The 25,639-nt window shown below is 34.3% G+C and overlaps 3 protein-coding genes across 4 annotated transcripts in view; 1 reads left to right on the top strand and 2 right to left on the bottom strand.

Moving 5' to 3' along the window:
• The window catches only part of wsb2 (WD repeat and SOCS box containing 2), a 9,124-nt gene extending 7,953 nt beyond the window's left edge, over positions 1–1,171 (bottom strand). Inside the window, exons 1-2 of the mRNA XM_016291269.1 lie at positions 1,102–1,171; positions 786–954 (exon numbers count right to left, since the gene is read on the bottom strand). Coding sequence (XP_016146755.1) covers positions 786–954; positions 1,102–1,138 — 206 coding nt within the window. The 5' untranslated portion in view covers positions 1,139–1,171. The remainder of the gene's footprint in view (positions 1–785; positions 955–1,101) is intronic.
• Positions 1,172–2,913: 1,742 nt separating this feature from the next.
• Positions 2,914–9,604, bottom strand: LOC107599650 (V-set and immunoglobulin domain-containing protein 10-like). The gene is made up of 9 exons (XM_016291301.1): positions 9,399–9,604; positions 8,918–9,214; positions 7,691–7,996; positions 7,179–7,463; positions 4,951–5,232; positions 3,985–4,098; positions 3,890–3,902; positions 3,601–3,743; positions 2,914–3,340 (listed from the first exon to the last, which is right to left on the bottom strand). The coding sequence occupies exons 1-9, from the start codon at positions 9,472–9,474 to the stop codon at positions 3,279–3,281; spliced, it is 1,578 nt and encodes a 525-aa protein (XP_016146787.1). The 5' UTR covers positions 9,475–9,604; the 3' UTR covers positions 2,914–3,278.
• A 1,984-nt stretch (positions 9,605–11,588) lies between these two features.
• Positions 11,589–25,639, top strand: part of LOC107599615 (uncharacterized) — a 16,077-nt gene continuing 2,026 nt past the window's right edge. The window contains exons 1-11 of one of the 2 annotated variants that reach the window (XM_016291266.1): positions 11,589–11,741; positions 12,235–12,346; positions 12,958–13,051; positions 16,335–16,389; positions 19,356–19,496; positions 20,469–20,629; positions 20,874–20,972; positions 22,564–22,709; positions 22,818–22,989; positions 23,071–23,183; positions 24,316–24,403. In XM_016291266.1, coding sequence (XP_016146752.1) covers positions 11,627–11,741; positions 12,235–12,346; positions 12,958–13,051; positions 16,335–16,389; positions 19,356–19,496; positions 20,469–20,629; positions 20,874–20,972; positions 22,564–22,709; positions 22,818–22,989; positions 23,071–23,183; positions 24,316–24,403 — 1,296 coding nt within the window. In that variant the 5' untranslated portion in view covers positions 11,589–11,626. Of the gene's footprint in view, positions 11,753–12,234; positions 12,347–12,957; positions 13,052–16,334; positions 16,390–19,355; positions 19,497–20,468; positions 20,630–20,873; positions 20,973–22,563; positions 22,710–22,817; positions 22,990–23,070; positions 23,184–24,315; positions 24,404–25,639 lie in introns of both variants that reach the window. The other variant, XM_016291268.1, reaches the window with a different exon arrangement.

The following is a 25,639-nucleotide window of genomic DNA, read 5'->3' as shown; positions in this document are numbered from 1 at the left end:
GGTGTGAATACTTTCTGTCCCCACTATATATATATATATATATATATATATATATACACATACACTACCAGGTAAAAGTTTTTGAACAGTAAGATTTTTGATGTTTTTAAAGAATTCTCTTCTGCTCACCAAGCCTGCATTTAATAATTTAACAAGCAGTAATATTAATGATATTCTGATTTGCTTCTCAAAAAACATTTATTATTATTATTATTACATTTACATTTAGTCATTTAGCAGACGCTTTTATCCAAAGTGACTTACAAATGAGGACAATAAAAGCAGTCAAAACTACTGTTTTTCCTATGTTTTCTCTTCAACCGTTTTCTAAAACTGCTGTACCTATTATTATAATTTATTATTATTATTATTTTTAAAAAGTTAAGTAAAAGTTTTTCAGGATTCTTTGATGTATAGAAAGATTCAAAGATCAGCATTTCTCTGAAATAAAAAGCTTTTGTAACATTATACACTATACAGGCTTGATAAGCATAAGAGAATTCTTCTGTTTAAAAACTTTTGACTGGTTGTATATATATATATATATATATATATATATATATATATATATATATATGTGTGTGTGTGTGTGTGTGTGTTTAATGGTAAACCAGTCAACAAGGACTGGTTTCAGCTGTTTTTTCAGCTGTGATATTATTATTAATATTATTATTATTTTTTATTTTTTTTTGTGACAGTTTGAATGTTCTCCCATAATTTATTGTGGTGTTGATATAAGCCTATATTTATTAAACCATTGTGTTATGTTCTGAACATAGACGCACTCTTCGGATGTCAGCGGCCAGGAGAGCAGTTTAACGATGCCGTATCCCATCGACCAGGCAAAAGAAGATCCGTCCGGGGAGAAGCGGACGCTCCATGTCTCGCAGCCGGCGGAGCCGTACAGACGCGGGTGATGAGCGGGTTTCAGCTCCGCGATCAGATCATGCGGTTCTGTCACAATTAACGAGACCTGTCATTTACAAAAACACATGCGCATATCCGGAACTACTCCTAGCCTACAAATATAAAAACGTATTTTCCTCTTACACCAAATGCATATGCTTATATATCCTCTAAGGTGTGTGTGAATCAACTTACCTTTGACAGTGCAACCTCGAAACGAAGTGCACATCATCTTGCCACTGAAATCATGTATGCATCATTTCACCTCTCCTCTGCGTTCATTTCACTAGGGGGCGTGGCCAGATGGGCAAAACACGTGACCCCACCGTCGAGTGTGTATCATAAAGGGACTTTGGTATCATTCTCAGTACAGTACATACTTGGGTGTGTGTGTCTACTGTATATTTACAGTGTGTTTTCTACTTCATTCATATCCCAGGTATCGTGATTTTACAGCTTTGAATACATGAATGTCATTTAAAGCTAGTTTACTCTAAGTTTTCTTTTTTTTTATGTGACCACCACTGACCTAAGCTTGGCCACCCCACTCACAACTGCAGTTTTTGTGTCTTTATTTCTTGACAAGAAATGCAAACTTTCCTGTCCTGCCAGGCGTTTTGCTGTGCTCACTGCGCACACTCGGACTTCAACTGTATGCAAATAGCTGCAAAACTGTGCAAGCATGTATGTATGCATCATTTACGTCTTTCAAATGCATGTACTAAAATATTCTGCAATTCGAGATCACAATAAAGGCGCAAGCTGATATCTATTTTTTATTTGTAATTTAATGCACAATTAAATGTGAGCACAGTGCACTTGTACTAGGAAATATGCGCTAATTTTTAGTTAATTTGTACGAAAATTAAACTATAGGTTATTTAAATGCAGAAAATAATTCATTTTACATTCTGGCATTTATGTGCTGTTGACTTCCGCCCTTTTTCACATTCTTGCACATGGGGATTCAAAAGAGAACTCTTTTTCCCCCTTTGTACAGAGTTCAATTTAGGTATGATAGAACTGTTGCAATTCATTTATTTTGACAACTAATCGAATGTTAAACATTCACCGTTTACTTTTTCAAAGTTCATTGATTCAGTGAAGGTTGACTAAACTTTGAACTAGTTATCTGCATGTCTCATCCATGAGTATGCAATGATGGAGAACCAGAACCAAGCTGACTAAGCAATATTAAGCTCCTTTATTAAAATACATGGAGATGAGGAATAATACAATCATTGTCATAGTCACTCAGTATTACTTGATCTATTTCACATCTCAGTTACAATTGAGTACAAATTAATTGTATTCAGTTGTGTTTTAGGCACTAAAACAGTCCAGTTTTATAGTCAAACACATTTTTATATTGAAATAATGAAGATTTCTGTGCCACCCCAGACTGGTTGCTGACCCCTTCCTGGCCACCCCTATGAAAACATCCTGGCTCCACCACTGGTTTTATATATTACTGAAACTGTATATCAACATCATTTAAGCAGACCCCTTAATCTCATTATTAAAAAGATCTACTTTTTAATTATGTAATGCCAAAAATTACGATATTATTAAAATTGTATTTATACACTGTTATGTTAGTATTTGTTGTAATGCCTTCAATTTAGGCTTACATTTTAAGCAATATGTATATATATATATATATATATATATATATATATATATATATATATATATATTAGGGCTGGGTAAAAAAATATAGATATCTCGATTTCAATCGATTCTCATTTTTACGAAACGATATTGATTCTTAAATCCCAAGAATCGATTAGTCTAGCCTGTCAGTTAATGGAAGGAACACTGAAGCGCACTTCCCATCCAATAAAGCGCAATAAGCATTGTGCGTTGGCACTTTTAAAATTTAAAAACACACAAGTTAGTAAAATGTCTGGATGTTTTACAGTAATGAGAATTGAAAGGAAATCTACTTAATTGTCATGAAAATAAATTAACAATGCAGAGAAATTGCAATGGTACAAAATAGGCCTCCCTTAAGTTTATTATTATTGTTGTTGTTATTATTTTGCCAATATGAGTCAGATATATTTTGTTGAAATTCACCCATACATTTTTACAGAAAGCATTATTCAAACCAGTTCAAGTAACAATAACATTTCATAACACAGTATGTAGTAAAAGTTTTAATTGATGTGAGGCCAGTATATTAAAACCTAATACTGAAAATAAAAACGGGGCCTCTCTAAAATAAGTTTAAGATCTTTACACTTTACACAGATTGCTGGAATATTACACAAGGATAATATCAAACAAATAATTTAGCAGAGTTGACCATTTTGAAGAATTAATTTTCTGTACATTTAAACTGATAACTAGCTGTCTGCTGACTGTTGTACTTATTCTGGATGCGTTTGATCGTTGTGTTGATTGGTACCGTCTGCTTTATCTTCATGATCACCTGTAAAATATACACACACGTGTTTCAGCATATCCGAAAGTACAAAAAAAAAACACAATTCATCATCATTCTCTATTTCCAGGTTTTTCAACTGAATAACAAAATAGTAATTTCTCAAACTTGCCTTGCTTATATTTGCTCAAGTCTTGTTTAATTTCTTCATTATGTAAGATTTCCCAGTTCCCAATTCTTTCAAAATAAACTCCTTTTGATATTATAACACAAACGTCTAAACAATATTCGGGAAACCGTTAACTTACTGGATGGTATTCTGTGAATCTCTACGAGTGTGGTTGCATGTCCGTTTGTCAGCGGAGGGAGTTGTGGAACAGTATGATGGAAAATTTCCTCTTCATCTGAGTCCACCAAACTCAGTATATCCCCTCTGTTATCATCTAAATGACTAGAAAGAAAATGTTACAATGCCTCAGCTTTACACATCCTTACCAGCACGTTATATGTACAAAGACAATAAACTTATATTTTGGAATAATGCTGACATATTACTATGATTATTAATGAGCTGTAATGTTTTGCGGTCATACTTACCTAAATCCTAAACCTGAAAAATAAAAATATACATTTATACAAAAAATCTTTATATAAAGAGTTTTATTTAGCAACTCAGTATGCAAAATACTTACCAATACAAAGTCTATCCCGCTTTGAATATACTGTTACACCAACAGTGACTCCAATCATCATTATCAAAATGGAAACAAAGACACCAACTACAGCCCCTCCATTGTCCGCAGAAGCTGAGAACAAAGATTAAACATAGTCATACTGTACACAGTCTGAAACTTCTTTTATTATAAAGGGGAGAAGTTCACGTGGAGGATGTTGTGTAATACTTCTGCAAAGGGAGAGGTATTACAGAGCAATATCAGAAACATCTTGTCTGATCACATTCATGCAGGTGTCATCATCACTAATATTTGAAGTATCTCCAGATCTGACCACTGATGTATTTTTTAAAACATGCGTCTCATTCTTAAACAACTGAAATCATACGGTTTTACTGTGAATCTCACATATCCTGTCAAGAACTTGTCCAAAATCAAAAGAAAAAAATATTTTGCTTATAGTAAATAAAGCTTGTTGTAAGGACTATTTAAGATACAACGTGACATTATTTTCATGACAGTTTTCCATGAAATTCTACCATATTGCAAATTGGATAATGTTCATATTTGTAAGGCAAATTATAATTGTACATATGCGTCTAATATTTACACTGAACAAAATTATAAACGCAACACTTTTGTTTTTGCCCCCATTTTTCATGAGCTGAACTCAAAGATCTAAGATAGAGATAGAAAAGATAGACTTTTTCTATGTACACAAAAGGCCTATTTCTCTCAAATATTGTTATACACAAATAAATATAATAAATGCTATTTAAAACTATTTATTACTGTCCTGTCATGAAAATAGTGCAACAGTGCAAAACATATGAATGGTCTAAATATAGGTTTCCTTTATTTCCTTCATTTTCTTTATCCTTTATTCATTTTATTTTGAATTTGAGTTCAAATGTGATCTGGACATGTTTAACTTGGGATATAAGAATTCTTGTTATATATAAAAAAAAATCAGTATGAACTTACTCTTCACAGTTAGAAACACTTCCAGCGCTCTTGCATCAAGAGGGTTTTCACTGTAGCAGTAGTAGGCCCCTTCATCTTCCTTTGTTACATTGATTATAATGAGTTTGTAGTTGAGTTTATTATCAGATACAATATATTTGGAGGTGGTGTTGATGATTTTGTTGTCCTTTTGTTTCCAGACAGTCTTAGCTGGTGGCAGAGAGTCGGTCTCAGTACAGCTGAGGGTGATATTACTGCCCTCCAGAGCGGTTACCAAGGGATCTCCTAATGGATACGGCCTCTCTGGAAGACACATAAAATATAATGGTTTCAATTTAGCCAGAGATGCAGTGGAAGAAGTGGAAAAAATGCAAGCTGAAATATTCTGGGAAGGTTTAAAGATCAAAACTCTTTAGTAACAACAAACAGAATTGTATATATAATGGCTGATTTTAAAGATGTTTCATAGATTCTTTTGGACACACACGTAACCCTGGCCCAAACTCTCAACATTGGTTAAGGTGGCCCACTCAAAAACAATAATTTTATTTGTGCTTTAAGCATTTCAAATTTAAACAAAAACTGGGCTGATAGTGTAGATTAGACGAATGTGATTAGAAAAAACAATGGGGTCGGTAAGATTTTTATAATGTTTTTGAAAGTAGTCTTTTATGCTCACCAAGGCTGCCTTGATTTGGTCAAAAATACAGCAAAAACAGAAATATTGTAAAATATTATTACAGTTTAAATTACCTTTATTCCATTTGAATATATTTTAAAATGCAATTTATTCCTGTGATGACAAATCTGAATTTTCAGCATCATTACTCCAGTCTTCAGTGTCACATGATCCTCCAGAAATCATTCTAATATGCTGATTTGCTGCTCAAGAAACATTTGTTATCATCAATGATGAAAAAAATTGTGCTGCCTAATATATTTTTGTGGAAACTATTAAAAAAGCATTTATTTAAAATATACATTTTTGATAACTTACAAACATATTTACTGTTACTCTTGATCAATTTAATGTTTTCTTGATGAATCAAATTATTAATTTATTATTTAAAAAATAATAATAAATACACTGAGAAAGGTAAAATAACACTGTAGGTAAATCTCATGAAAACATGTCAACATGTCATTTTGCCTATAATCAAAAGGAAAACAATTAATGAATCATATTTTAAATAAAGTTTTCAGGACTATTCTCAGTGATAGTTCTCAATACTGTAGAAAAAATAGTCTTACTGAGCTCAAAGGAGCAGGCTTTCTCCACACCAGTCACATGATGTCCGATACACTTCACTTCCTTTACATCGTGCAGTATAAACCTATTCACATGGACCTCCAACCGTTCTGTCTCCTGAGACGTGGAGTTGATCGTGGGACCCTTGGCTATAACATTTTCTTCAAGGACCTCGTGCCAGTCCAGAGTGGGCACAGGGTAACCTCCACACCAGCTACATATGAACAAGAAATCGAATGGCTCATTTACTATCACCCAACTGCACTCCGGATGCCTCTCTGGAGCATCTGAAAAGGGCATGTGCTTTAAGCATTTCAAATTTAAACAAAAACTGGGCTGATAGTGTAGATTAGACGAATGTGATTAGAAAAAACAATGGGGTCGGTAAGATTTTTATAATGTTTTTGAAAGTAGTCTTTTATGCTCACCAAGGCTGCCTTGATTTGGTCAAAAATACAGCAAAAACAGAAATATTGTAAAATATTATTACAGTTTAAATTACCTTTATTCCATTTGAATATATTTTAAAATGCAATTTATTCCTGTGATGACAAATCTGAATTTTCAGCATCATTACTCCAGTCTTCAGTGTCACATGATCCTCCAGAAATCATTCTAATATGCTGATTTGCTGCTCAAGAAACATTTGTTATCATCAATGATGAAAAAAATTGTGCTGCCTAATATATTTTTGTGGAAACTATTAAAAAAGCATTTATTTAAAATATACATTTTTGATAACTTACAAACATATTTACTGTTACTCTTGATCAATTTAATGTTTTCTTGATGAATCAAATTATTAATTTATTATTTAAAAAATAATAATAAATACACTGAGAAAGGTAAAATAACACTGTAGGTAAATCTCATGAAAACATGTCTGTGTCACATTTTGCCTATAATCAAAAGGAAAACAATTAATGAATCATATTTTAAATAAAGTTTTCAGGACTATTCTCAGTGATAGTTCTCAATACTGTAGAAAAAATAGTCTTACTGAGCTCAAAGGAGCAGGCTTTCTCCACACCAGTCACATGATGTCCGATACACTTCACTTCCTTTACATCGTGCAGTATAAACCTATTCACATGGACCTCCAACCGTTCTGTCTCCTGAGACGTGGAGTTGATCGTGGGACCCTTGGCTATAACATTTTCTTCAAGGACCTCGTGCCAGTCCAGAGTGGGCACAGGGTAACCTCCACACCAGCTACATATGAACAAGAAATCGAATGGCTCATTTACTATCACCCAACTGCACTCCGGATGCCTCTCTGGAGCATCTGAAAAGGGCATTAAAGACAATTAAACAATTAAAGCCTATACATCACAGATCTACCAAACAAAACCAAATCTACACAGACAATGACTCTTGGAAATATTTTTTTCATTTTCAAAGTAAATTGAAAGAACCAAATATAACAAAAATTAACTCCAATCAATGCAAAGAACCACTTATGAGTGTACATTTCCAATACGTTTTGAAAAACTATGAAAACATCCGTCTTACAGTAAACTAGTAGCTCTTGGCTCTTGTTCACAGTTGTCTTGGAGAGTGTATTCTGGGATGTACAGGTGTATATCCCTTGATCGCTTGGTTGGATGTTTCTTATGGAGAACTCAATGAATGATTTGTTCCCAGACGCCCCGTCATAACCGTCCAGCGCCAAATCTTCAACAGTCCATGTCAAGTTTTGAGAGGGAAAAGACTCACTGGAGCAGTTAAAATACACATATGAACCTTTTGTGACATATAATGTTCCATTCTGTAGGAGAGTTGCTGGTTTTATGGCCAGAGAGATGCTAGTTGGACCCTCTGAAATAATACAAATGCACAAACATAAATAATTATTCATTCCACTCTCACAAACCACCTGTCATTTCAATTATCATCACAAATGTTTCTTTAGAACTTCAGAATTAATGAACAGCAGCGGTTCTTAAAATATTACATATCAACTGAGCATTTTAAATGTCAATAGCACATATACACTGCTGTTCAAAAGGTTGGGATCAGTATGATTTTTTAAATGTTTTTGAAAGAAGTCTCTTATGTTCATCAAGGCTGCATTTATTTGATCAAATGCAGTTAAGAATATTAGTGCAATATTAATACAATTTTAAATAGCTAATCTGATTTAATATATTTTAAAATGTAATTTATTCCTGTTATGCAAAACTGAATTTTCAGCATCATTACTCCAGTCTTCAGTGTCACATGATCCTTCAGAAATCATTCTAATATGCTGACTTGTTGCTTAAACACTTCTTATAATTATCAATGCTGAAAACAGTAGTGCTGTGCCTGCTTTTTATTTTTATGGTAAATGTGATACATTTTATTCTTTGATGAACAGAAAGTTTATGATTTTTTTAAAGTTTAAAAATGATTTTTTTTTTGCAACACTTATAAATGTCTTTACTATCACTTTAGGTCAATTTAAAGAATCCTTGCTGAATAAAAATATGAATTTCTTTCAAAAAGTCTAACTGACCCCAAATTTTTAACATTTTAAAAAGTTTCAGAGGAACTAAACTAAGATTTCTTCTTGTGTGCAGTTAGTTGTTATATGTGGTGGTTAACCTATGCATCTCAGTCACATGGTGGTGGTTTTCTAGGTTCATGCATTGCCGTTAAACCAGTAAAACCTGTTTGAAGTCAGACTCCCGATCTCAAAGAATCTGGAGACATCTACTGCATATCATTAGTACGATTTAGATATCCATAGCACCATACCAGCAACCCGAAGCAGGATGTTTGAGAGAGTTTGCCATGAGCTGCCATCCTTTGTTTGGGATTCACATTCATACTGGCCTTCATCTGTAGCCTGAAGGCCACTGATCCAAAGAGAGCCATTGTTTGAAATGGAAAGATGCTCTGATGGCTTCAAGGGGTTTGGGGTTGCAACAACAGTCCCACTTTTCTTCCAACGATAAAGAAGTGAAGACGCATTAACTGGCTGGTCAAGACACTGTAGTACAGCATTCTCACCCTTCTCTCTAATAACATAGCGCTGCACCTGCTCCTCTGACACTACAGGAAGAAGCACAGAGAAAACGTGGTTTAAAGCAGCGCTGTTATCACTTACAAATATGCGGCAAAAGTATTATAGTAAATTACTTTGTAGTGTAATAAATATTTATAAAATACATAAGAGTACATCAGCATAATATTTCTTATAAAAGTGAAACCAGAATAGATTTTCCTGTCAGCTCACCTGCCTGATGTGACAGAAGAAGCAGATACAGAACTATTGCAGATATGATCATTGTAGGATTGTCAGGAAATCCCATCAGATTATGGGATAAAATATTTTCTTTTTCTATGAATTAAAAAAAAAAATCGCGACCGTTCTAAAATCGCTTTGGGCTTCGAATCCTGTATACTTTGTGTCACGTTTGATCCTCAACCTGTTTACTTGCTTTCTTTTTTGACCACACCCTTCACCTGCGCTCTTAAAGAGACACACACCACATTTAACTCACGCACGCACGCTGCTCTGAGTCGTTGATCACCCTTACAAAAAAATCCTGCAGGCATTCCTGAAGGAAAAATCACCTGCAAGGTCCTGTAGGATCCCACAGGATTTTCGTGATCATTTTCCTGTGGGACTCCTACAGGAATCACACAGGAATGCTACAGGAATCTCACAGAAATCCTACAGGAATCATACAGGAATGCTACAGGAATCTCACAGAAATCCTACAGGAATGCTACAGGAATACCACAGAAATCCTACAGGAATCCCATAGGAATGCTACAGGAATCTCACAGAAATCCTACAGGAATGCTACAGGAATACCACAGAAATCCTGCAAGAATCCTACAGGAATCATACAGGAATGCTACAGGAATACCACAGAAATCCTACAAGAATCCTACAGGAATCACACAGGAATGCTACAGGAATACCACAGAAATCGTGCAAGAATCCTACAGGAATCACACAGGAATGCTACAGAAATCCTACAGGAATCCTACAGGAATCCCAGGAATGCTACAGGAATACCACAGAAATCCTACAAGAATCCTACAGGAATCACACAGGAATGCTACAGGAATACCACAGAAATCCTGCAAGAATCCTACAGGAATCACACAGGAATGCTACAGGAATACCACAGAAATCCTACTGGAATCACACAGGAATGCTACAGGAATACCACAGAAATCCTACTGGAATCACACAGGAATGCTACAGAAATACCACAGAAATCCTACTGGAATCACACAGGAATGCTACAGGAATACCACAGAAATCCTACAGGAATCACACAGGAATCACAAGGGGCTTCTACAGGAAATATAAGAAAGAACCACATCTGAAAATGTATATATATATATACTTATTTATTTGATATTTTCACAAAAGGGCTCAGAAAGAGTAAGATCAGAAAGAAAACAGAAAAGTGTAAATAATAAAGAATACACAATAAAGAAAATACTCTGGACATTTGGAATTTTCACGAACACTGCAGGCTCACAGCGTTAGGACTGAGGGCCTCCTCAGCCTGTTCAGACCTGTATTTCACTATGTCCAGTGGTCCTCTGTACTCCGTATTGTGGCACATTATCCCTGAAAGCATCCCAATTCAATATCCATGACTTACTATGTAAATACATACTTTACTTACAATGTCAATACATACTTTGTTTTACTTACCGTTGCATATACAGTACATAAATGCTCATATACAGTGGGTACGGAAAGTATTCAGACCCCCTTAAATTTTTCACTCTTTGTTATATTGCAGCCATTCTACTGATCTTGATGTATATCACTTTATTTTATTGTTATTATTTATTTATTTATTCATTCATTCATTTATTATATTATTTTATTTATTTATTTTTGCGGAGTTATTGTTGCAGATGGAATTGATGTAACGGTATTTTTTATTACTGTTTTCAATTATTTCATTTCGTTTCAGTTCTCCTTTTTTCTTAAATAAAATAATAATTAAATAATTAAATAATTACTGTCAAGTAGTTTTATACATTTAAATATGGCATACATGTGCAAAATGTTACTTCAATAATAATTCATGTAAACATAAAGTAATAAACATATGAATGACTGTATTTTATTGTGGCTAATATTTGTAATATTTTTATATTTATATTAGATTTATAATTATTTTTACATAATTTGTCCATTTGTTTTTTCGTATGTGGGAAACCAATGGTAAATGTGTCCACGCTAACGGATAAAAAAATATCTAGTATTTATTGTTTTTATTTTATGTTACGTTCTGTTATATGTTATGTTTTAGTATTAGCTAACGCGTCTAGTCTGTTCATATGAAGGCGTTCCATTCGCCGCAGGAACTTTCTCCTCCACTAGAGGGCGCTAAAGCTTTACATTTCTGACGTTTCTAGTGTGCGACACTATTTTGGTTCCCCCGCTTTGGGTGCCGGTGAAAATCAGTCCTACACATTTTCAATATGTCAGGTTGTAAGAAGCCGCGAGCTGTAGCAAATCCTCTCGAATCGACCATTACATCTCCGAGTGAGAGAATACTGAAAGAATGCCACACTTTATATATCGACAACGACAACGGTAAATAACGGGTAACGTTACCATTCGTATGTAAACACATGTTCATAGTCGCTCATTCAGAAGTTGTGTTATTGACTGTGACTACAAACTTAGCAAACCTTAGCAAGCTGCCTAACGTTACCACGACAGTTTTGGACATCATATGATATGGCAACATGACTATGTAGGCAGCACAGGGATTTGAGACACGGTCATGTTGACCAGTTGTCTCTGCATGCCACACTACTGTAGTCCATGGGTCAGTACAGAATATATATACAGTAATAGTGCAGTATATGTAAACCCACGAGTATACAATATCTTCAGGTTCATCTAAACTGAAAGGTCTTTTACAGGGCAGCAACATACAATATTTACAGTATATACAGGTGCAAACTGCACGTGTGTATGCACATTTACTGTATAAATCAGTACTCTGAATTGTTGCTGGAAAGCAATAAGGCGTCATGTACTAATAATAATAAAGCTCCATTTGTCTGGATGTTTTTAACAGGATTGGTGAAAATGGCAGAGAGTTTGGGAGTGAGGCTGTTACCTCCTCGGAAAAAGATTATAGTTATGATTATGGGGAACCATTCTGCTGGAAAAAGCTCCTTCATTAACTGGTAATCACACCTCTCACTTCAAAAACACCTTGTATCCCTAAATGATTTCATAGCGTGAGATCTGGAGATGAAGATTATGCAGACACAGATTCACACACATTTTAAAGGAGAATGACATTTTCTTTTCCCTAAATTTTGTTTTTATATACCAACATCATGTCCCATTATATTGTGGTTCTTATCCTTTTTGACTCCAAGGCCCTGTGTTGTGATTATACATTTGAAGGATTATGAATAAGGATGAGGATTAAAAAATATATATATTACTTACAGTTTCTGCCTGATAAAATAGAAGATTACATTCATTATTAAAGGGGTCATATGATGCGATTTCAAGTTTTCCTTTCTTTTTGGAGTGTTGCAAGCTGATTGTGAATAGATAAGATCCCTGAAGTTGCAACATTCCATGGTAAGGTTTTATTAATTTACATGATTTTTCCAGGTCTAGAAATCAAAAAATTAATTCAAATGAAAATCAATTTAAGTCGTTTTGAAGCCACCAGTTACAAACCACTGCATTCGACCGTCCATATAGTTCCTAAAAACTGTTTAAAAAAATAGTATGGATGAGTATGGGTATAAAAATATGCTAAATTAAATCTATATTTCAGGTATGTGGAGGAGCACATACAGAAGACAGGTGTTGCCATTGAGACACAAGGCTTCACATTTATAACTAGTGGAAGAAAACGAGAGTCACTAACAGTAAGTACATTTTTGTGCACAACAGAAAGCAGATTATTGCGAGAAAGCTGCTTAAGGCGCACAGTTTACACTCTTACCTCCTGTATTTGGAGCAAGGGAAATGGTTTTTATATTTGATTGTGTTGGTACATTGATTACCTTTTTAGTGCGCAGAGTACAGTACAAAAACACATGAACAGAGATGCCAAGAATAAACGCTGATCATTGGATTTGATCCAACCAGGTTCTAGAATAAATTTGACAGAATTCAAGTTAGTACAGTCCCTACTACGTCTAACATTCATTGACATTTATATACATTTAATGCACAATCCATTTCTGCATACCAGCGGAGGCCTGCAGATAATGCATATATACAGAGGTATGTGAAGATGAATAGTGTATTCATTCATGTGTTTTTGTATTTACTGCCGTTATTTTGCCTTACTGATGGTCATAAATATGGTGGATGAACGGAAAAGTCATGTGACTGAAACAGATGAGTAGCGAAAGTGCATTTGTGAGTGCTGTTAATTATGGGGTGATTAATAATAATGACTCATGAGTCACATGTTGACCAGTGGGGGTCTTCTCAGGTTGCCGTTCGATAAAACCAAGCTGCAAAGATATCAATCAACTGAAAACACATTAGCTGAACCTGTTTTAATGAATTTCCGAAACAACCCTTATTTGAACCTTTTCCTGATCTCAGGATGGCTGTGAACACCAGCTTTAGTATTCATGCAGAGACATAACTTTTAAAGAAGTATATGTGACCCTGGACCACAAAACCAGTCTTAAGTCGCTGGGGTATATTTTTAGCAATAGCCAAACAAACATTGCATGGGTCAAAATGATCGATTTTTCTTTTATGCCAAAAATCATTAGGATATTAAGTAAAGATCATGTTCCATGAAGATAGTTTGTAAATTTCCTACCGTAAATATATCAAAACATAATTTTTGATTAGTAATATGCATTGCTAAGAACTTCATTTGGGCAACTTTAATGGCAATTTTGATTTTGCCTCAGATTCCAGATATTCCAATAGTTGTATCTCGGCCAAATATTGTCCTCTCCTAACAAACCATACATCAAAGGAAAGCTTATTTATTCAGATTTCAGATGATGTATAAATCTCAATTTCGAGAAATTGACCCCTATGACTGGTTTTGTGGTCCAGGGTCACATATGTATATGAAGTATATGAACTGTTTGTTTGCTTTTAGCTACCAGTAAGAATGCTATAGGCTCCGATTCACTTAATACTTTTTTCTGTTTAAACCCATTCCACAGAATTCTCCATGTTTTCCTCTAAAATCAGAGCAGAATGTGGGAAAAAATGACATTATCCAATCCTGTTCCGTGGACTTTTCTCCACATTATTTCCTGTTCTCACTCAACTTTCCTCTCTAATGGCACAAGTCCAGAAAAAATGTACTTGTGAGCAGATACAGATGGAATCTCTGGAATTTTTCCTGCTTAATGAGGAGGAAATTCTTCAGAAAGAATTTAAATAGAGTACAGTGTTAAATACGGTTTGGATTAAGACAACATAAGTTAGATCTACAGAAATGAGAGTGAACAAAAATATCTTTAATATGTTTAATAGACAGCAATTCTATTAAATAGAGAGGAAAATATAGACAGTTTTTTTACATTGTTTTCACAAGTTCTTCTAAGAAAAAAAAAGTGTAATCTTACTTATACTACCATTCAAACCTTTAGGGTGTGAAAGTTTTCTGTTTTGTTTTAGATTTTTTAAATTGTATTAATACTTTTTCTCAGCAATAATGCATTAAATTGATCAAAAGTGACAGAAAAGACTTTCACATTGTTATAAGAAAATATGTATTTCAAGTAAATGACATTATCCAATCCTGTTCCGTGCACTTTTCTCCACATTATTTCCTGTTCTCACTCAACTTTCCTCTCTAATGGCACAAGTCCAGAAAAAATGTACTTGTGAGCAGATACAGATGGAATTTCTGGAATGTTTCCTGCTTATTGAGGAGGAAATTCTTCAGAAAGAATTTAAATAGAGTACAATGTTAAATACGGTTTGGATTAAGACAACATAAGTTAGATCTACAGAAATGAGAGTGAGCAAAAATATCTTTAATATGTTTAATAGACAGCAATTCTATTAAATAGAGAGGAAAATATAGACAGTTTTTTTACATTGTTTTCACAAGTTCTTCTAAGAAAAAAAAAGTGTAATCTTACTTATACTACCATTCAAACCTTTAGGGTGTGAAAGTTTTCTGTTTTGTTTTAGATTTTATTGTATTAATTGATACTTTTTCTCAGCAATAATGCATTAAATTGATCAAAAGTGACAGAAAAGACTTTCACATTGTTATAAGAAAATATGTATTTCAAGTAAATGCTGTTCTTTATAACTTTCTATTCTTCAAAGAATCATAGTTTCTGCAAAAATGTTATGTAGCACATCATTATAAAAAATATATTCAAATAGAAAACTGTTATTTTAAATAATAATATTTCACAATATTACTGTTTGTATTGATTATATATATAGCCTTAGTGGGCTGCATTAAATAGTAATAATATTTCACAATATTACTTTGTTTATTACTGAATTTTGGATGAAATAAATGCAGCCTTGGTGAGCAGAAGAGATTCTTCCCAAAAAAAAAAAGTTTCAGAAGGTCAGAAAATGTCAAAAATCCAAAGATTTCAATATGAATCCAAGCATTTATCATTAAGTTCTCATTAAAGGGCAAATTGTCTGAGATATGTCTACATGCAGAATGCAAAAAGGCATGCAAAAGTATTTAAGAGGAAATGCTTTGGCCAAAAGGCTAACAGGATAAAAACGACTGTTTTTCCTTAAGAGAGCGAGAGGGAAAATCGTACATGTGTGCATGTGGCGAAAGAGTAGACCATATCACATCTTAGACAGTCACTCCTTCTGGAAGCAGAGGGATTGTCTTAAAGACACAGGGTCTTTTTTCCTTAGCATATAAAGCTCTTCCCCTTCCTTCTCTGGCTCTATAAAGACCTCAACATGAGTAATGTAATTACGGTGAAAGAGTGATATGAAAGGATTATCAGCTCTTTACAGGAAGAGCCTACCAGCAGAACAGGAAGAGAGCAGTAGCGTGGCCGAGAGTGTCACACCATCACCCAGCCTGCAGAAAGAGAGAGAGAACGCGAGAGCGAGAGGAAGAGCAGGGAGTCTCCCTACAGCAGGGCCTGGCTTCTGACTTCACACCACATTCTCCTCTTTAAATGTGTCTTATCTTTCCTTCATCAACATGTTTGCTTCTTTTCCTCACAGGGAAATGCAACATTACACCTCTACCCGCATTTCAGACCTCTGTTGGAGTTCAAAGGTAGGAAATTTCAATCTAAGATTTCAATCTATATGTATTTACGTATATTTACACACATATATATAAATATATATTTATATTTAGGGTTGATCAGCATGTTAGAGTTGTTATGATTTATATGCAACGTAGAATATCTTAATCTCTTTTATTTATCATCATCTCAGTCCCTTTAAAATGTGTTAGTGTGCTATGTTATCTTATGATTTAGATATTTCAGAAACTTTAAATCAGATTTTTAGGAATTTTTTTAGTGTTGTACATTGCTTTGAATTACCTTTTTATTATTTTGCTTTTCATTTTTGTAGTTTTGCGCACTTGTTTTTTTTTCTGTGCATGAATAAACTATTCATATTTGCCTATCAAATATGAATATTTCTTCTGCGCCATGCATTTCGACTGAGAGTAAATGACAGCTTCTAGGCGTTGTTGATTAGTGTGACTTGACAATAATAAAAAATTCTGACAATTATGTATGATATTGAACAGCCAAACCCTTTAAATATTTGTAGTTTTTAGTGCAATTTTCCTCATTTATTGCTTAGAAATTAGTCTTAGGTTGAGGAAAATGTGTAGTCGAGGCAGGAGCATCTACAGCTATGACTAACACCTCACACTGAGTCATGTAAGCGTATGTACGTCCAGCGCAGTATCCGCCTGAGAGCACGAAACATAGCAACACATCTCATTCACATGCACCTCGATAAACTCCTTCTGGCTCTGCTGACTTAACGCTTTTCGCTGTGTATTTATGTAACCGTTAAAACCAAGAGTCCAGCTGATGTTAAAGCTTGACTTTGTCTGAGTGATGGGACCTCGTTGGTTTAGGTGAGTGATCTTTGGGTGTGTCAGAGGGCATCATCACCACACACTGATTGTGCAGTATTCCTTCAGTGGACAGTGTGGGTTCACCCGGTGCAGAGAACCAGAATGAGTCATTCACATTGACAACAATGCAGCATCAGTGGGATAGACAGAGAAATGTCTTCCCACATTACTGCTACAGAGAACATACGGTTGATAGTCAGCAATAGGCATAAATATGAAATGAAAATGGCGTTTTGTATAGCCATTGCATATTACGTGCTTAAAGTCCAAACCTGACATAATTATTAGATGCATGTAAAACATGCATGCAACCTTTTATTTTTAAGTATAAACCACCATTCATTTTCTGGTTATTTTTGTCAATATGAATCTCACATTGATTAGTCAAATTTATGAGCATGAATGTGTTGCAAATGTTTTTATGGTCCTGGGAACTTCTATGAGGTGTCGCATTGAAGGTTTTGCTTGGCTTCAATCATTTAAAATGTCTGTGTTGGTCATCAGGATGTGGGTGTGTGTAGGAAAGAATAGCGAGATTTGCAATTGGTGCATTGTTTGGGCGTGGTTATGGCTGGTTTGTCTTATCTCAATAAGTTTGACAAGTTTGACATAAGCATGACTCGGGTCTCTGCGCAGTGGTGCTGCTGTGCGGTTTGGAGATGACGCAGCACTTTCTTGACCTTTGACTTTTCCTCAGTGGACTAGATCCCTCTGTATCTCCTTCCACCTTTCGGCAGCAAAGTGAGACACGTTTCTCCAGTTACCTTTTCAGACTCAAAGATCCTTTAGTGATTATTGAGCCTATCAATACATCTGATTTTAATTACTGTACAGAGCACCTGTGGAATGAAAGTAACTACATGGGTACACTACCATTCAAAAGTTTATGGTCAGCAAGATTTTTTACAATTTATTATACACATTTCATCAAGGATGCCTTAAATTTAACAAAAGTGAAGACAGTAAAGACATATAATTTTACAGAAGATTTCTATTTTGCACCTTCAGTCCATCAAAGAATTCTGGAAAATAAAATGTATCATAGTTTCTACAAAAATATTAAAAGATCTGTTTTCAGTATTGATTAAAATTATTGAGCACCAAATAAATATATTAGAATGATTTCCGAAGGATCGTGTGGTACTGAAAATTCAGCTTTGCCTTCATACTGTAGGAATAAATTACATTTTAAAATGGAAATCAGTTCTTTTAAATTGTAATAATATTTGACAATCTTACAGTATTTTAAATCAAGAATCCACACTAGTTGTGCATAAGAAACATTCAAAAGCGTTTAAAATATTTGCCGACCTCAAACTCTTGAACAGTAGTGTCTATGATGGTGATCTTATGTAATCATAGGAAAGAAAAATCATACATTTTATCATCCACTTTCATTTTATAGGAGAATTTTTAGGAGAAACATTAAGTCTCTCTCTACGAAGAAAGAGCAACCTATGTTTAAAATCGAGTATTTTCTGAAGTGAGAAAGAGAGAGTGGTTAAGAAATAGAGATCGAGATGGACAGACAGATTTGAGGGTATGTTGGTGCACCTTTGTTGAATGCTGATGAGACCGAACAAGACGGGTTTGTGTGAGATCTTGCACACCTGCAGTCACTATCTGAAAGAGCTTCAGTGTCAACCGCAGATGTGAAGGGAGCAGAAACATTTGACATGTAGTTACTATGGAGATTCAAGGTGTGATATTACTTTTCTAAACAATCTAACTTTTCAGAACCTGTAAGCAGCCATAAAGCAGACATTGTGGCGATGACTTTTGCACAGTGAAACACCAATCTTTAGAAAAAGTCGTTTTATATTATTTACATGCTTTCAAAACTCTTAGCGTGTGAATATTGGCTGGCTGGCGTTGCGTCACAGTCGTTCTTCACTGGCTAGCTTTATGTGGCTCCACTTTAAAGCTGCCAGTTGAAGAGCTGTTGTGGGTAACCATAACAACAGACCACCAGAGGGGGCATGGTCAAGAAAACTGGACGAGTCAATCAGAATTCATGAACATGTTTTATTTACGGATTTCCCCCCCATAGAATTTTAGTTTTGAAACAGTAGATTGTTACTCATAAAATCCACATGATTAACCAGCACAGTTTTATGAATGCCTGCAGTTGTATATTGTAGGTGTCACAGATTACCTGAACGCTGAGATTTCCACCTCCAAACAGAAGAAATTCAACCTGGTGACGTTTGTGGACACTCCAGGGTTGGTGGATGGAGATATGGTGTACCCTTTTGATGTCAACAGTGCCATCACCTCTTTTGGTAAGGCTGTGCCTCATCATTTTGGACAGTTATAGCTCCTATAGCAGTGGTTTTTAACCCTTTTCCTCGAACGCCCCAAGCAATGCACATTTTGCATGTCTCCTTAATCAAACATACCCTATTCAGGTCATCAGCTCATTAGTAGAGACTCCAAGACCTGAAATAGATGTGTGAGAGAAAGGAGACTTTCAAAATGTGTAGTGTTGGGGGCTAGTGGCTAGGCTGGTTCTCTGAGATTTTATGTATTATATTTGTATTTTGAATAAACCTATCTTCTGATGCTGATTTCAAAATGGATTTTCTGGGTTGTTTCACTCTTCAGCCATTTTCTCTGATAAGGCGAACTTCACATTTTTGAATTTGAGTTAATGTGCTGTATGTTAGCTTTGTGTACCAGTGTTGATACTGGTAACTAAAACTATAAAAAATGTGTCTTTGTTAATGAAATGAATCTAAAATAAATAGAAATATTAGATTAACTCAACGAAATAATAAAAAAAAAAATAAAGTAAAAGAAAATATGAAAATATAAGAATAAAAGCTAATTCAAAATATTAATAAATACTATAGTAGTATGTAAATAATACTACATTAACATTGTATATTTATCAAATTTGAAATTAAGATCATTTTAAATGGTCTTTCTTGTCAGAGACAGTGGACCAAAAAAATACTGATGACTCATTTTGTAACAAGTAGCAAATCTCCGATCAAGGCTTGTGATGTAAATTAAAGGCTATTTTCTATTTTTAAAAAAGACAAGCCCTTCAATACGCCCCAACCCAACTTTCTGCTTATCAACACAGGAATGAAATATGTGTCTTTTCAAACCATTTCAAATGATCTTTCTAAACTAATGAGACAAAATGGACAATTTTCAGTACCAGGAATAAAGTTTGACTTGACCTAAATTAAACCACACAACTGTTACAGTAACAGTTCTTCTCATTTTACATATCTGTGGATTTTCAGGTGAGCAGGCGGACCTCATCTTTGTGTTTTTTGACCCGATGGGACAAGCGTTGTGCAAGCGCACATTGAACATTGTTGAGAAGCTGAGTGAAAAGTGTGGAGACAAACTGCGCTTTTACCTGAGCAAAGCTGATGAGGCTGGACGGGAAACGGACAGACAGGTGAGTGTGTGTGAGCCTTCTGATATATCTGATACATTTCTGTCTGGAATAAAAATGCATAACGGGACTTACACATTTGATATGGTGATTTCCAATCTCACTTCAATATGTAATCCCGATCTTCTTGCCATAATAGTTTGTTCTCTGACAGGAAGCCAGACAGGTGTTTCTCTGTCACTTTAAACCTGCTTAGCATCAGCCCATCTTATGGTCAAATGTGTTGGTGTTGATTTTATTCCCACAGCGAGTGATGATGCAGATTGTTCAGGAGCTGTGCAGAAGACCTGGACTCAACAAATGTGGCTTTGAAATGCCCACGATATACATCCCCAACCCTCAAAAAGTAAGAAATGATGGTAACTGATTGCTGTGCTGGTCAAATGTCCATGGTTTTCCTCCTAGAGGTGACATGATTAATGGAAGCCTGCCCATGCTGCACTGCTGTGTCAGAGGAAATGGATTTATTTCTCTCTGCAGCATTTACATTAATTAGTTCTGTCTGTCAGCAGAGACACATCTCTTAAAAACCCAACTTAAAGCTACAAGGAGAAATGGATTGATCGTATTAAGACATAAACGATTATTTCAGGCTGCTTATGATACACTACCGTTCAAATGTTTGGGGTCAGTCAGCTTTTTTTGTTGTTGAAAACTTTTACACTATTATTTTTATGGTAAATCTTTACAATAAGGTTCATTAGTTAACATTAGTTAACTACTTTAGTTAACATGAACTAAGCATGAACAATACGTCTACAGCATTTATTAATCTTAGTTTATGTTAATTTTCAACACTTACTAATGCATTATTAAAATCAAAAGTTGTGCTTGTTTTTTCATTAACTAGCATTAACAAAGATTAATAAATACTGTAATAAATGTATTGTTCATTGTTTGTTCATTAACTAATGGAACCTTAAAGTGTTAACATTTTTATTTTATATTTTATTTAGCAGGAACACATTAAATTGGTATAGATGTTTATAATGCTTTTGAACATTCTACGCATCAAAAAAATGTGGTTTCCACCAAAATTTTAAGAAGAACAACTGTTTTCAACATTGTATATTAGTAAGAAATGTTACTTGAGCAGCAAATCGGCATTTTTCATCTGCTGAAAAAGCAGCTTCGCCATCACAGAAATAAATTATATTTAAAAAGCAAAATCAATCAAAATAAAAAAAAAAAATTTTGAACTTTAAAAATGTTTCACAATAAAACTATTTGTACTGTATTTTTGATCAACTAAATTCAGCCTTGGTGAGCATAAGAGACTTCTTTTAGAAACCTTTAAAAAATCTTGCTGATTTCAAACTTTTGAATGTGCAGCTTCGCCATCACAGAAATAAATTATATTTAAAAAGCAAAATCAATCAAAATAAAAAAAAAAATTTTGAACTTTAAAAATGTTTCACAATAAAACTATTTGTACTGTATTTTTGATCAACTAAATTCAGCCTTGGTGAGCATAAGAGACTTTTTTTAGAAACCTTTAAAAAATCTTGCTGATTTCAAACTTTTGAATGGTAGTGTATATTTGATCAGTAATATTAGTCAGTTTACCTGACAATTGGCAGAATTACTGTAATTACAAAATAACTGATATTCTGCTCTGAGCTGTTCACATCCTTAAAATTAGTTTCAATGGCAATGCTCTTAATGCCAAAATGCATTCATATTATGCGGCTTTGTTGGTAATGACAGTAAAGTACTTCTTCATTCCATTAGTCCACCTTTTGCAAAATGTAAACTGTAAAAAACGTAGCTGTATTACTGTATCACTTTTAATTGTTTGTTTTGAATTGTAAAATTGGTAAAATTGTACAGCTGCTTATGGCTTATTGCTTTACTTTGCTATTGCATATAACAGTACTACTACAGATAGTTGATCAAGTAAATATAAAATGATTAAAATTGTGATTTTGTGTGTGCAGCCCAGCAGATGCATCAACCAGATTGATGAGGTTTGTGAGACCATTGAGAAGAGCATAAACCAGGCCGTGCAGAAAACACTTGACCAGCTGGAGAAAGACTGTAACCTGATCATCTCTACCATCAACCATACTCTAGAACAGGACCGGTACACATCCATCCATCCGCACTATATCACATCATCTGTTATGTATCATGACTCTAGAGCTCATATATGTAATATTTATCAGTTTTGCATGTATTTGTCTTCCCTCAGGATGAATGTGAGCAGTAATAGAAGCAATCATTTTAATTCCTTCCTGTGTGGAGTTCTGGGAATCTTCCTTCCGTCTCTCTTCATCCTCAGCTTCATCATCAGCACTTTCGCTCCAGAGGAACTGGACACTCTTGTTGGAGAGGGATTGGCTAAAACGCTCAACCTTTCCACAGTATGTTCTCATTTTCATGTTTACTGAAGACTCATTCCCATCACAGGTTTTATTTGTTCTGTTTATCTGTGTGTTTATTAGGGAATAGTCGTGTATCTGTGGGACTGGATTCCTGAAGATTGGCAGATAATGTTTGTGATCGTCTTCGGTGCTCTGTGCTACTTCATGCTCTTTCTAGCCAAGTATTTTGCACGGTGAGCATGCAAGATTGTCTCTTAGTGTTTCCTTTTGTTGCCACAAGGGGGCAACTGTAACTCTGACATAATTTACATGAATTTATTTGGCACTTTACCCTTTGGCTATGTTTGGAATAGCTATTTATTCAACAGTGCACAATGTAGTGCATACTGTACACAGTATGCAAATTTTCTGTATGGAATTTCCAGATACTACTATTTAAAATACAATAGAGCATACAGCATGGAATAACATATCCCATAATGCAATGCAGTTAACTTGACTTACTTTTTTCAGTGCAACAAATTAACACTTTCGCAATGCAAAAATACATTTTCACATACTAGTTGTTCAAAAACTGCAAAATAACCAAATTTGTTCACAAGACAACACTCACAGAACTCAACGTGCATGTAATGAGGTCTAGTGACATTGTGCTTACTACTTTACATACTATTTTGAAAGGTCAGGGTAGTGTCACTGCAAAATAATGACCTGCCTGCCACACTGCATCTCCTTCATATATAATTATGTATATTAATATGCTAACACTTTAGATTTGCATGAGCATATTCTAAATCCCTTAACACTCCCCAATACCTAAACACAGCTACTATAAACTTCCTTACTAACAATAAATAGCATGCAGAAAACCTTTTTATGAAGTACGCTCACTCAGGGATTTCTTTAGTGAGATTTTACCAGAAAAGATAACTCTAAAACATTAGTAGAACATATTAAACTTGACGACATAAAACGTGTTTGTTTGGTTTTTATTTTGTGTTTATGTAACTCTTGTATTATTCCTGCTCAGTTTACGCCATGAAGATAGACTTAGATGCTGACATGGCCAAAAAGAAAAAAACGACTACTATTTCTGCTTACTCTCAGTAAGCAGCAAATTAGGAGTTTATTGAGGGAAAACGCTTAAAAACCCTATACCATTAATATACTGTATATTGATATATGTCAAGATATATCTATACAATATATCAACATTTTAATCAAATACAATCATTGAATGCTAGCATTTAATCTTTCAGTGCACTGTGCCACTTACTGTAATTCGACTCTTGAGCTGATTTCTGTTTTTTAACGGTCACTTCATCAGTTTAACAGCAGCCCTCTCAATGCTGTGATCTCCTTCAGTCAGGGCAGTAAGACGATAACTAAGAGAGAGAAGAAGAAACTGGCAGAGTACAGCGATTACATCCAGGATGTCGTCAAACCCAAGAAGGTACGACATACATTACCGTACAATTACTGTTGATGCAGTTCATTCATGTAGTTTCCTGCTTAGTCCAAATTAAAGTAGTTTGTTAATCTCCCAGTAGGGCTACATGATATATTCAATGTTCATAACATATATAATTAAGCGTAATTGTGAATATCATAATTACACTGTTTATTTAGCCTTTTTTTTTTCTTAAAGATGTACATTAGTCTCACAATCCTTGCTTGTGTTGAAATGTACATTACTGTTTAAAAGTTTGGGGTCCGCAAATATTTTTTTTAATCAGCAACTATGCATTAAAGTGATCAAAAGTAACAGTGAAAACATTTATAATGTAACAAAAGAATCGTATTTCAAATATATGCTGTTTTTTAACTTACTTCATAGGATCTTGAAAAAAGTTTATCATGGTTTCCAAAAAATATTAAGCAGCAGAAACCGCGTCAACACTAGTATTAATAATAATAATAAATGTTTCTAGAGCAGCAAATCAGCATATTTGAATGATTTCTGAAAGATCATGTGACACTAAAGACTGGAGTAATGATGCTGAAAATTCAGCTTTGCTTCACAAGAATAAATTACATTTTAAAATATATTCAAATGGAAAACAGTCGTTTTAAATTGTAATAATATTTCACTAAATTGCTGTTTTTACTGTATTTTTGATTGAATAAATGCAGCCTTGGTGAGCATAAGAAACGTCTTTCAAATGTATTATAAAATTTTTACAGACCCCAAATCTTTGAACGGTAGTTTGTTTTAATAGTGTCTCAAATTTAAAAATGCAAAAATGGTGTAAAAGTGATTCATTTCTTAATTCTTTTTTCTAATTTCTGTAAAATTGTCAGTTCAATTCCACACTGCTTATTTTCAGTTTACAACTATTAAAATGTTGCAAAAATTATTATATGTAGGTAAATATTGCTTTTTGTAAATCTGTGTTACACAATTAAATATAGCTTTTTTTCCTGTTAATTTAGAGCAAAACTTGCCTTTTTTTTTTTTTTAACTTGATTTACTGCATTTTACTTTTTTCATTATAAATATAATACTCTGAGAAAAAAAAATCTACTTTTAACCATTTAAAAATATACTAATAGCAATATATAAATAATGACCTACATTAACAAAAAGGCAAGTTGTAAATGACCAGCTGACAAGACTTAAACCATCCAACCAGGCCAGTTTAACCAGCTTGGCTTGGCTGTGAGACCACCTTAGCCTCCATGTTGGTTT

This window comes from Sinocyclocheilus grahami, unplaced genomic scaffold, assembly GCF_001515645.1.
Source record: "Sinocyclocheilus grahami isolate Dianchi unplaced genomic scaffold, SAMN03320097.WGS_v1.1 scaffold269.1, whole genome shotgun sequence".
Taxonomy (NCBI): domain Eukaryota; kingdom Metazoa; phylum Chordata; class Actinopteri; order Cypriniformes; family Cyprinidae; genus Sinocyclocheilus; species Sinocyclocheilus grahami.
Note: the sequence above shows the minus strand (reverse complement) of the source record. Positions and strands in the feature narration are given on the sequence as shown.

Bases quoted from the DNA above. Each gene is read 5' to 3' on its own strand.
- LOC107599650 (XM_016291301.1), bottom strand. From the start codon at position 9,474: ATGGGATTTCCTGACAATCCTACAATGATCATATCTGCAATAGTTCTG. The intron at 4,099-4,950 runs GTAAGTTCATAC...CTTTGTTCTCAG, and splicing joins AGTGTTTCTAACTGTGAAGA to CTTCTGCGGACAATGGAGGG. The intron at 3,341-3,600 runs GTAAGTTAACGG...TATATTTTACAG, and splicing joins GATTCACAGAATACCATCCA to GTGATCATGAAGATAAAGCA.